At 41.1% G+C, this 11,923-nt stretch overlaps 2 protein-coding genes across 2 annotated transcripts; one reads left to right on the top strand and one right to left on the bottom strand.

The window, feature by feature from the left end:
* Positions 1 to 6,393: 6,393 nt before the first annotated feature.
* Positions 6,394 to 8,638, top strand: LOC119560171 (RNA polymerase II-associated factor 1 homolog). The gene is made up of 3 exons (XM_037873530.1): positions 6,394 to 6,569; positions 6,620 to 7,586; positions 7,902 to 8,638. Exons 1-3 carry the CDS (start codon positions 6,496 to 6,498, stop codon positions 8,478 to 8,480), a joined length of 1,620 nt encoding a protein of 539 aa, XP_037729458.1. The 5' UTR covers positions 6,394 to 6,495; the 3' UTR covers positions 8,481 to 8,638.
* LOC119560172 (zinc finger protein 79) lies at positions 8,577 to 11,469 on the bottom strand. Its single transcript, XM_037873532.1, has 3 exons — positions 10,791 to 11,469; positions 10,040 to 10,622; positions 8,577 to 9,766 (listed from the first exon to the last, which is right to left on the bottom strand). Exons 1-3 carry the CDS (start codon positions 11,238 to 11,240, stop codon positions 9,252 to 9,254), a joined length of 1,548 nt encoding a protein of 515 aa, XP_037729460.1. The 5' UTR covers positions 11,241 to 11,469; the 3' UTR covers positions 8,577 to 9,251.
* Positions 11,470 to 11,923: the final 454 nt, after the last annotated feature.

Genomic DNA, 11,923 nt, shown 5'->3' with positions numbered 1-11,923 from the left:
TTTAGACAGTACTGATCGAACAATCTATAAATGATTAATATTACCACACGGTGAATTACCTCTATAAGAGCCAATACCTATCAGCCACTTGTATAATTTCCTGGTAAAAGGTTGCCCATTGTTCTGACTAACTCATTACTTTAATCCGATATTTCCCATCGGTAGTCCACTGACCCCATGAATTGAAACACGTTTTGTGTAGTCGGCCGCAAGTTTGCGCAACAACTAATCGAGAGATTCTCACTTGAAGTTGCATTATGCATAATTTATAAAATTTCCAGGTCGGGCGACGTCGCCGATCATCGAATGCTTCATATGAACTATATAATTTCCCACATCCATTTCAGGTATATAATTACACGTGCGCCTATATATTTAAATAGTGTAAAATCAAAAGTTTATGACGACAGTAGCAAAAATAAAATCGATTTCTAAAGACGCCTACACTTGGTTTACGACTGTTTGCATTGCGGCACACTTAATTGTTTAAGAAACACATTTACTAGATAGTTAGTCCTATTTAATTATAGCCAACTTTATTAATAAACTTTGAAATTTATAAAAAAGTTATATATACGATATGTATAAACTCGTAAAATAAGACGACTAATTCCATCTGTCAGTTCTTAAAATTTTCTTTTAATTAAATAATGTGTTTGATCAACAGCTTAAATTTGTATAATAACATTAAAATCGCCGAAAAAAAACTGAAAACACCTTAAACACCATTGTACAGGACCTATAAATTAAAAAAATGGCTTTGGCTAGCTCAAGAAATTGTCTTCTTTTAGCAAGACTGAGTGCAAGATTCAATTTGTAACCTTCATGAGCTTATCACGATTAGGGGGTTCTTATAAGCTTAGAGCACACTCGCGGCATAAATTATTTTATAATTGTGCTAATTTTGATTAAAAACTAATGGAAAAATTTATCTTGGTTTTGTGGCAATGCCGGACTCACCTATTTATCACCAGTTACAGAGGATTTGCTATTCTGGTAATCATAGTTCTCTCAGGATATTTAGCACTGGATATTGAAATCTGGGGATCTCCTTTTCGGGCTTAGCTACTTATCGCTGTGAACATTAAATGGATACTGATCTCATGGCGGATCCGACGCTCTCTTCACACTTCACTTAAAGTGCCAAAAACTCTAGTAGTTTCGACACACACTCATACATCTCATACATGTCGCCAACCGACAGCCAGATGTGGTATATATATTAAGCAAATACGTATGCTAATAAACAATATATCAAAAGAACTGAGAGCTACTAGGAGCTGCGAACTGGGGAACCTGCGAATAAAGCCCGTGCTGTTTGCCCAACCAATTTAGCGCTTGTTGCAAAATGTAAGCCGTTTTTGAAACTGAAGTCGCGCGCGCCGCTTGATCCGGATTGAGATACTCGATTGGCCCGATTCGCGGACTCCGAGATCGTCATTTCACGGGGCTCGGATGTCGTCGGCTTTATAGGGCAATAACGAGCACGGAAATTTTCATATCGGCACGCTGCGCATGGTCAACTGATTTGCAACTTTTTGATTAGTTTGGCTAATTTGATTGATCGGCTGTTCTTTCCAGCTGAACTCTTATCCTAACTTTTGGCTTAACTGGTTCGGTTTGGCAGTTGGCTTTCCTCACCATCATGTGATGTATTGATTAAATAATAATTACTAATTGACGGTAATTAGTAATTGCGAGCAAAAGCAAAAGGCGCAAAACGTGACACGTTTGCTTTGGCCAAACGCGAAATAATCATTGTTTTATAACGTTGGCATATGTTGTTAAAGTTCCCAAGCCTTAAATATTAGGTTTTTTTAAGGTATGTTCTTCTCTAAATAGTTTATCTTTTATCATACACTTGCACCTGAAGTAAAAGTCCTGAAGTAAAAGACTGAAAGTCCAAATAAAACCAGTGATACACAAAAAATTTCGTTGGTAAAATTGACCAATGTAGATAGTTAAGTTACTGTAAAAAATATATTTTACTTTAAAAAATGTTTGTATGTATATGTATTTGTTTTTGATTTGTTTACTATTTAATAGTTAGGCCACCATTAATTGTTATTTCAAAATATATATGTATGTTAAAAATGGTTATCCTAATTACAATTTTGTATGCAAAAATAACTTTACAAAGTTTCTCCAACGTGCTGTTTGTAATTCCCAGATGGGTTTAGCGTCTCGTACACCTAGATTCCAAGACAAACTTTGAAGAGTAATGACTTTACTTAGAACACATATTTTCTAAAGTCTACAGCATATTTCCACACTAGCTGGAAGTCACCTTTAAAAAGTGTCATTAAAAAAATTTTTTTTTATTGTGTTTATAAATTACAATGCCTCTGTGACGTATCTATGAGTTTAATCTACAACTTTGTCAATTTTAAGATATATATTTACTATAAAAAAAAAACAATTCACTAACTATATTTTATGGGTTGGATACCTATAAATATAGTTATTTAACTACAATCCCTGGATTGGGTCCATTCTACCATTTTTTATAGTTAGTTAACGATTTTTTATAGTAACCCTTCCGTTTACCTTTTTCGTAAAAGTAACTATTTCATGGGCAACATTGAAAATTGAATTCGGTGGGACCATTTTACTATTATATTGGTCAACTTTACCAATCAATTTTGTGTGTACTTATGCCGATCGAGAGGTATTGACATTCTCTGAGGGAGACCGGTGAAGCCAATAGTATAATTTAATATAGGGTATCGAATGAATCACAATAAAACACTCAGACGGATAGACGGACAAGGCTATATCGACTCGGATAATGATCCTGATCATAAAGATATATTCTTTATGGGGTCGGTAACTCTTCCCTTTACCTGTTACATACTTTCCGACGAACCTAGTATACCCTTTTACTCTACGAGTAACGGGTATAAAAATTCATCATATAACATTTTTACAAGTAAGACTTCTTGAAGAAGTCAATATATTGAGGTGAATATTGAAAGGAATGGGAATTGAAACAACAACAAATTGATTGCCAAAACACATACATATAAACGTGAGAACTGGGACATGTCCAATAAAAAATTAAAAGTCTAATAAATTTTAAAAAGCTTTCGCTTGACCCATGTATTATTTAATATAGCTTGTTTGTTTTCGCTAAGCCAGCGGGTTTTTCCAAAAATCGTCGTAAACTAATCTTTTTTTTTACAAAGCCTAAATAGGCACATACTTAATGAACACACCTTACAAGAATGGTACTTGTTTTCATGTTGTACGTCAAATTAACAAAAAAAGGCCTAAATCAGCGGGTAGGTCAAGGCTCAGTGGGGCATGTTTCTATATCTGGCGATTTAATTTTACATTATAAAGTCGCCCAAGTCGGCCCATCGCGACCGAGGATCTATAAGTCCGCGGGGTGTCGTCTGCGGAGACGACATCGGCCTAGTGGTGTGGCAAGACGTCTTGCTAGGCGGTTAGAATGCACCAGTAAGCGATCCCCGTTGCGATCCGAGAATTGTGTTATCATCCAGTAACGGTTTGTGTTCCCGTGGCACGAAATAAAACGCTAGTTCCGATATAATGATGCCACTTTACCGCAAGCATCCTCCGTAGGGCCTTTGTGATGCAGGTTTGAACTCTTCTTAACGCCGAAAACTTAAATGATTAAGAACTTTAAATTCGCGAGTGTATGCACAAAAGCGGACAAGCAAACAAGGCGTTCAGTGTAAATTTTTAACAGACCACAGACTACTTTGGAAATAACAAGTTATCATTAGCAATATTACAAATATGCTTAGATGGGACGTTCATACCAACAACAGCTAAAGTGTTCATAAGTTTTACTTTCTTACTTTCCCCGCTCATTCTTCTAAACCATTTGATTTTCCAGAGACTTTGTATGCAATTGTTTTTGCCATACCTTTCGATTGGTGCAAACCCTATTATTATCGGACCTTCAGAGCAGATTTTAATTTATCTTGTATAAATAGTAGGCGCCTTCGCTCGCTCTTCTTGTCCGCTTCACCCTTACGTGTAATGCCGTTCACAATGACCAAAATGGACATTGTCGTCTGACCGTATCCTTAACACATTTTGGTGTAAAGAAACTATGGTAAGAATATTTTATAATCGAAGTTCATCGTCTGTTTTGTACAAATCACCCCAAAGATTCAGGGTCCTATTCGCCTTATGTTTTCCGTGCAACCTATAGGTTGCATACATACAATGCCATTGCGTCGTCTAAAACTAATTTTTTCAACATGTTTTTCTGTTATGCATTAAGGATCCCAAAATTAAATATTTTATGGAGTGAGTATGACCTTAAAAACTTCATACATAAAAGTCCGCCCTAATGTAGGTACATGTGCTCAGCGATGACACACTGTAGACCCTAGAGTCTAGAGCAGTACAGCTGATTTCTTAATTTAATTTCTTTCTATGCTATGCGGTCAATCAACAACGGAATGCTAATTTCTTGTGACGATTATTTTGCTAAGTCGTCTTCACGTTAATATCAGATGTAAATAAATTTAAGAAAATCGCAAAGATGTTTCTCTTCTGTGCCTTCTGTGTGGTGCTTTTAACCTTGTTATTGAACTCCCTGCTCGGATTCGCTCTGAGGGGGAATTTTTCGCAGCTTCCAACTAAGTGATACTTATTAAACAAACGCCACAACAAAACAGGTGACAATCATAACTTTTTCCACAAAAAAGAAATAATATTTGCCGCTAATTCAATTTATTGTGCTTTGTGTTTATTTACATTGGGAATTTGTTGGGCTGGCGTTGTTTACTTTGGTCATTTCACAGTAATTATGGTACTTTATTTGGGCTATAATGTAAAAAGCTAACAGAAAAAGTGTCTCAGATTCTACTGGTCATCTTTGTCGGTGCTGTCCTCCTCTCCAAATCCCGGATGTGGTAAGACATGTTCCATATAATTTTTTCTTACATGTGCATTTTTAAATATCCTTTTAAAGTATTCGTTAGCGCTGAAATAGTTGGGATTCCGAATGAAACTCCTCTGGCGTCCTCGTAATTTTTCCTTCTTGTGAGGGGTATTGGTAGATGATTCATCTGAATCGTGATTAGATTCATCAGAGCTTTGAACAGTAGTTTTTTCTGAAGATGTTTCTGATTCAGAACTATCTCCAGAAACTAACGCGCCTATTGCCACCAAAATTAAAACTCCAAGAAAAGGACTAGACATGTTTCTTTAGGTTTTAATAAGTTAATGATACAAAACAAACGTAAATAGCCGTAATGTTCTAGTAATAATTGCAAATTACAGGGCTTAAGTATAATAAAGCGGTAAATTTATCGATACACTGAGGTAAAATTATAGAGGTATAAGGTAAATATAATCCTTAAAAACTCAGAAATTACGCTTCGATCATTAAGAAGGATAAACTTGTTGGTATGAAAACTGTTTGCTCTATAAATACATATTAGACAGACCGGTTTACAAGACTTCAAATTTCAGGCAAATCAAAAATGTGACCCAAAAAAGGTGTTCGATTTTTAATAGAATTCCCCACATTATACAATTTTTAGCAAAACTCGCAAGCTTAGAAAAAAACTAGAAATGGCTAGGACTTAAAGGGTCACGGCTCACATTTGCCTTATGCTAAAGACATATTTTACATGTCATTGGTATTATCAATTTATTACCTAAACACATAATTTTTTCAAGAAACTGGACAAATAATTCAGAGCAAATAACTATTCAGGTTTATTCGAATGCGATTTGTGGAAGATAATAAACTTTTTAGTACAAGAAAATATTGTTTTGAATTCAAATAATAGTAAAAAAACTGTGACAAACTGTATTGGTTTTGAAATGTAACCACAATTTGAACTTTACGTGCGAAAAGTACACATCGAAATAAGCCAAAGCCCACCTAGGTTTCTCTGGCTTAGAGAGCGCTTAGGACATACTATAGCGACTTAAACTTAGAAGACAACTTTGAATTGCTTTGATTTGAATAAATAAATACATCAAAAATCAAAAATTTATTAATTCTTTTATTAACTCTTGGAAATATTATTCTTTAATTATTTCAGAATTTCAAATTAAATTTTAAAAAATCAGGCGACTATATCATATAGCTGACATGGGAACGATCGGATAGTTAAATAGAAAATAATAGGAAAATAATTATAGCTTCGTAATTTATGATCATACTATCTTCTACTCCGGTATAAAACATTTTTTAATATTTTAGACTTAATATTTCGTTTTCATTTTGAATGAATGGGCCATTAATGGTAAATAAATGAAAACGCGAGGCGTCCATAATGCAAACAGGGCTACGTAAGAAAAAATACCAAAATTAGGTGAGGTACTAAAATATATATTTGATAGCAGTTGCACAAGTTCTGGTATATTTTCGCCCTGGGGAGGGATTATTTTACCAGTTAAGCGCGGTCACATTGGTAATAGCAAATGTGATTTCTTAAGTTCCCTTAAATGGATTTTACACAATAAAAACTAGGAATTAAGCAAAGTTAGTGCGAAACCATAATGCCGCCTACGATTAACAATTCGGCGGTTAACAGTGCCGCCGAAAAACGACCCCAGCGGCAAACAGAGCGCAAGTAAGTTAATAGAAAGCGAAACAGACGCCAGTCTTATGCATCCTTTGCAGATCGGAGATCATTTGCCGCGTTAAATATGGAAACACCCTGCCGGACATACCCTTTGACTTGAAGTTCCTGCAATATCCCTTTGACAGCCACCGCTTCGTGCAGTACAATCCCACGTCGCTGGAACGGAACTTCAAGTACGACGTGCTGACGGAGCACGATTTGGGAGTCACGGTGGACCTGATCAACCGGGAGCTCTATCAGGCCGACTCCATGACCCTGCTGGACCCCGCCGATGAAAAACTACTGGAAGAGGAGACCTTGACACCCACGGACTCTGTGCGTTCCCGACAGCACTCTAGAACAGTGTCCTGGCTGCGCAAATCCGAGTACATCTCCACGGAGCAGACGCGCTTCCAGCCCCAGAACCTGGAGAACATCGAGGCGAAGGTGGGCTACAACGTCAAAAAGTCGCTCAGAGAGGAGACACTCTATCTGGACCGCGATGCCCAGATTAAGGCCATCGAGAAGACCTTTAGCGACACCAAGAGCGAAATCACCAAGCACTACTCCAAACCCAACGTGGTGCCAGTGGAGGTGCTGCCTATATTCCCCGACTTCACCAACTGGAAATACCCCTGCGCCCAGGTCATCTTCGACAGCGATCCGGCACCCGTGGGCAAGAATGTGCCCGCCCAGCTGGAGGAGATGTCGCAGGCTATGATTCGTGGTGTGATGGACGAGAGCGGCGAACAATTTGTCGCCTACTTCCTGCCTACGGAGCAGACGCTGGAGAAGCGTCGCACCGACTTTGTCGCCGGAGAGCTGTATAAGGAGGAGGAGGAGTACGAGTATAAGATTGCCCGAGAGTACAACTGGAACGTGAAGACCAAGGCTTCCAAGGGCTACGAGGAGAACTACTTCTTTGTGATGCGGCAGGACGGCATCTACTACAACGAGCTGGAGACGCGTGTGCGCCTCAACAAGCGTCGAGTGAAGGTCGGCCAACAACCCAACAATACCAAGCTGGTAAGAAAACAATCTCTTATGGTTTATTTCTCTCAATTTTGATGACCACTTATCGTGGAGAAAGTTTCTTTGTACCCGTTATACGTAACAGGTAGAAGGAAGAGTTTCAGACCCTATAAAGTAAAATATTCTTGAGCAGGATCACAAGCCGTCTAACTAGCCATGCCCGGCTGTCCGTCCGTATGAACTAGTTAACTATAAATGCTAGAAACTAGGACTAACAAAGCAACTTTTAAGGCTCAGATGCCACATACGATTTCTAGAAACTTTATTTTTCTCCTTTACATCTCTAACTTTTCTTTCTATTTTTACCAGGTTGTCAAGCATCGTCCTTTGGACGGCATGGAACATCGCATGCAGCGCTATCGCGAGCGCCAGCTAGAGGTTCCTGGCGAGGAAGAGGAGGTTGAGGAGGAATTGGAAGAGGAAGAGGAGCAGACCCAGGTTATAGGCGTGACGGAGAAGACGGTCGAGAGTGCTTCCGGCGGTACACAGGCAGCAGATGGTGGGGATTCACCCGCCCAAGTAGCCCGCGATCGCAAGTCCCGGTCTCGAACTCGCAGTCGTAGCGGATCCAGTTCGGGATCGGGCTCAGGCTCCAGATCTCGGGCCAGCAGCCGCTCAAAGTCTGGCTCTCGATCAGGTAGTGGTTCCCGATCACGCTCCAATTCGCCGGCAGGATCCAAGAAGTCCGGATCAAGATCAAGATCGGGTTCACGTTCCAGGTCCCGGTCAAAGTCCGGCTCGCGCTCTCGTTCTCGTTCTCGCTCCAAGTCCGGCTCTCGATCCCGTTCGGGATCCAGGTCTGGCTCTGGATCTCGATCGCCCAGCCGTTCGCGCAGTGGCTCACCCACTGGATCCGGATCCAGTTCTGGGAGCGGTTCGGATGAATAGATAAGTTTAAAAGACCGTTTCATGTTAAACAAGATTGTAATCAAACAATGAAGGGTGTACTTTTAAATAATCACTAATAACTGGATACAAATATAATTTTAGAACATAAACTAATTTTCAAGATCTTTAATAAGTAAATTTGGAGTTTCCAAAAAACAGATTAAATATTTTTGTATTTAACTTATGTCAGGTGTCAATCGATTTAGACTTTGGCGCAAAACTTTAAAAATAAACAGGGCTATGCTGGTAACACTTTCAAGTCAATAATTCCTTGCAAAATCAATTAGCAGATCCTTTCCTTAATATATAGAAATGAATTTCAAGTCGTTAATTGAATTGTTTCGAGCAATGAAAAATGATGGATAATAATAAACGTTTCCTACTTTTCAAATATTTGTAACCAAAACATAGAAGAACAAATATGAAAAGGGGTGTCATGGAAATGTCATCCAACTCAAATCGAAAGCCTAATACGGACAACCAAAGAGGGAAACGGAAGTTTCCATACCAAATGACAGACGAAAAATTAAACGAAACAAATTTTGTAAAGAGGTTTTCATTTCGTTGCCCCTTAGATTATCATGCTTAAATTCCAAATTCCAGCCAAATCAAAAAAAGGATAGTTTTCTGTGACACCCCCAGGTTATTTTTTAGATAAGCAGAAACAGGACCGCATACTTTTACGCTTTGCATGGAACATTGCTTAGTGTTATTTTGTATATCCGTATGGTAAACATGGTGTAAATAAATATCCAAATTTCACTGCTCCAACTACGTGGCGTCCATCAGGAAGCGCTGGAAGACTTCGCCATCGGAGCTGGGCACCTCCGTCTGTTGCGGCGAGTAGAGTCTCAAGTTCTGGAGCTGTTGCAAGGGCGTGCCATTCCCGGTGAATTGCACAACTGCGACCGGCTGCAAGCATACGAAATGGCCTTGTTCCTCCCTCGGCTCCACGCCACAGATGCCCAGTTTTTGGCACTGCTCCACCACAATGTCGTCAATGGACTGCGAGAGCAACGCCTCCTGTTCCGGGTCCGGCATCAAACCGTTGTTGATGGCAGCTATTTCGGCGCTAGCCGGCGAGGGCTGCGTGGGCGAGTCGTCGCCCTCCAGGAAGGCCTTGATCAGCTGTTCCGGCGTCTGGCCCTCCTCGTTGGGACACCGATGGGTCCGTTGGCTGACCTTGTACCTGAACGTCTTCTGACAGAGCTCGCACTTGTACGGCATCACCCCCGTGTGGATGCGCGTATGAACCAGGAAGGACACCCGCTGCCGAAAGCACTTGCCTGTGGGCGAATACGAAAATAGGATACGTTACTTATAGAGTTAACTGGTAAATAGATATAAGTATGTAAGTTTAGAACAGATTTCCACTTAATAATGATAATAATAATCAGCTAACCAAACTATATTGTTAACTAATGGTCCAATTTAAACCATTTTCGATAGATATTGACATATTAAATTTTACTTGGTCATCTCTTTAAATCTCTCATCTCTCTTTGGGTTCTTGGACTGCACAAAAATGCACAGGGCCAAGGAGTACAATCGATACCCACCGCACACCTCGCACTTGAAGGGCTTCTCTCCGCTGTGGATCCTCTGGTGGTTGTGCAGCGTGGACAGCTCCTTGAAGGCTCGGCCACAGACCACGCAGACATGGGGTTTCACCTCGCTGTGGTAAAGCAAATGCTTGTGGTACGACTGCTGGAAGGTGAAGGTCCTGGCGCAGATCTCACACGTGTACGGCATCTCCCCGGTATGCAGCCGCTTGTGCTTCTTCAGGAAGTACTTGGTGGTGAAGGACTTGGTGCACACATCGCACTCCCACAGCTTTGGCGTGGCCGTTCCCGAATCCGGCGAACTGGGGGGCTGCTGAAGCATGCTGAGTGCCCCACTCAGGGCATAGGGCTGGGAGCTGGTGGACGATGAGTTGGTGCTTCCCGAGGCTCCCGCCTCCTTGTGCCGGATGCGATCGCAAATGCTGAGCTTGGGCGAGGGACTAACTGCAGTGGAGGTGGGTACGGGGCTGGGATTGGAGCAGGGCACTCCCATCATGTGCACCACTTTCAGGTGTATTCGAAGGGAGCCCTTCATGCGAAACGTCTTCGAGCAGAGGTGGCACTTGTAGGGCTCTTGGTCCTGCACACAAAACAACAAACGTTCGAATATTATATTATTTCGGTGCAATGTTACAATAATATGTAAATTCTAAAATTAAACGATGGCATTTCTGGGGCATTGCTAATCAATTTTGTGGGGCCTTTACAAGGTAGTGGTATCTGTGTCAAAAAGATAAGATTTACTCACCGGCTCCTCCGGTTGTGGCTCCTTTTGTTTCTGCTCTCCTTCTGCATTTTCGTGCACCAACCGGATGTGCATGTCTCTTAGCTCGGTATTCCGGAAACTAAATTCGCAAATGTCACAATTGGCGGGAGGAGATTGGGGAGCAGGTGGCTGGGGCGGAAGGACGGGCCTGCCCTTCGCTCGCTTGGCCCTCCTTTTGGGAGCAGCCACGGCAATCAGGGGAGGAACGGGTTGGACATTAACGGGGCTCGTGGCTGCAGCCTCGTCCATCAGACTGGTGTGCGAAAAGAGGTGGATGGTGAGCTTGTCCAGCCCCAGGAAGAGCTCCTTGCAGTTGGCGAAGGGACAGGCCAGTGGGCCGTTGGCCGCCTTGATCAGCCTCTGCTGCAGTGCGTCAATACTCCCGAAACTGGGCACCGCGCAGAGCGGACACAGCACCGAGGTGGAACACATTCCGCCAGTGCACCCAATAGAATCTTATGCGAATTCTTCACCTTTCAATTGGATATTCCTCCTCTTTGGTCAGTGAACATCTATTCAGGAGTCCATTCCCAGACAGCTTAGTCTTTCCGCTTTCAGAATTTTCTAAAAATATCAGCAAGTGAAAATTTTGAAAAACTTTTGGGCCCAGCAATCTGAGTTCTCGGCACCGATGCCAGCCAAACGAAATAATGAAAATTAATGAATGCCCGGCGCCGATCGTCGAATCGAGAAAAAGACTTTCGAAAACACTCGTAACATCAAAAACTCAACTCTCCAACGAGGTTTTTCTCTTTCTCTGCCTGTCTCTGGGTACCTTATTTCGAAATATAGCTCTGAGCATGTGTATGTATAAATATTTTTGGCAGATATATCTGGGTGCCATTGGCGGCCATATAGCCTTCGTTCTAGTCTTTGTAACGCACGACACAGCGGGGCAATCTGCATACATCATGTGCATTATGTGCTATTTTTCAGACTTACTTAAAAGACACAGGCGATCTTTCATTATGTCCAGATTCTTCTACTTAAGAGCAATCTAATTGCAAAATTGGCGAGACTGTCTTAATTATTTTTCTTTTTAGAGAGGATGCCAAGAATATATGTAAAGGTACGTCTATATCGAATAATTACAAGTGAATGCTTAGTGCTGCTCC

This window comes from Drosophila subpulchrella, unplaced genomic scaffold, assembly GCF_014743375.2.
Source record: "Drosophila subpulchrella strain 33 F10 #4 breed RU33 unplaced genomic scaffold, RU_Dsub_v1.1 Primary Assembly Seq354, whole genome shotgun sequence".
NCBI lineage: Eukaryota > Metazoa > Arthropoda > Insecta > Diptera > Drosophilidae > Drosophila > Drosophila subpulchrella.
The sequence above is the reverse complement of the archived record's forward strand: the minus strand, read 5'-3'. Positions and strand labels throughout refer to the sequence as shown.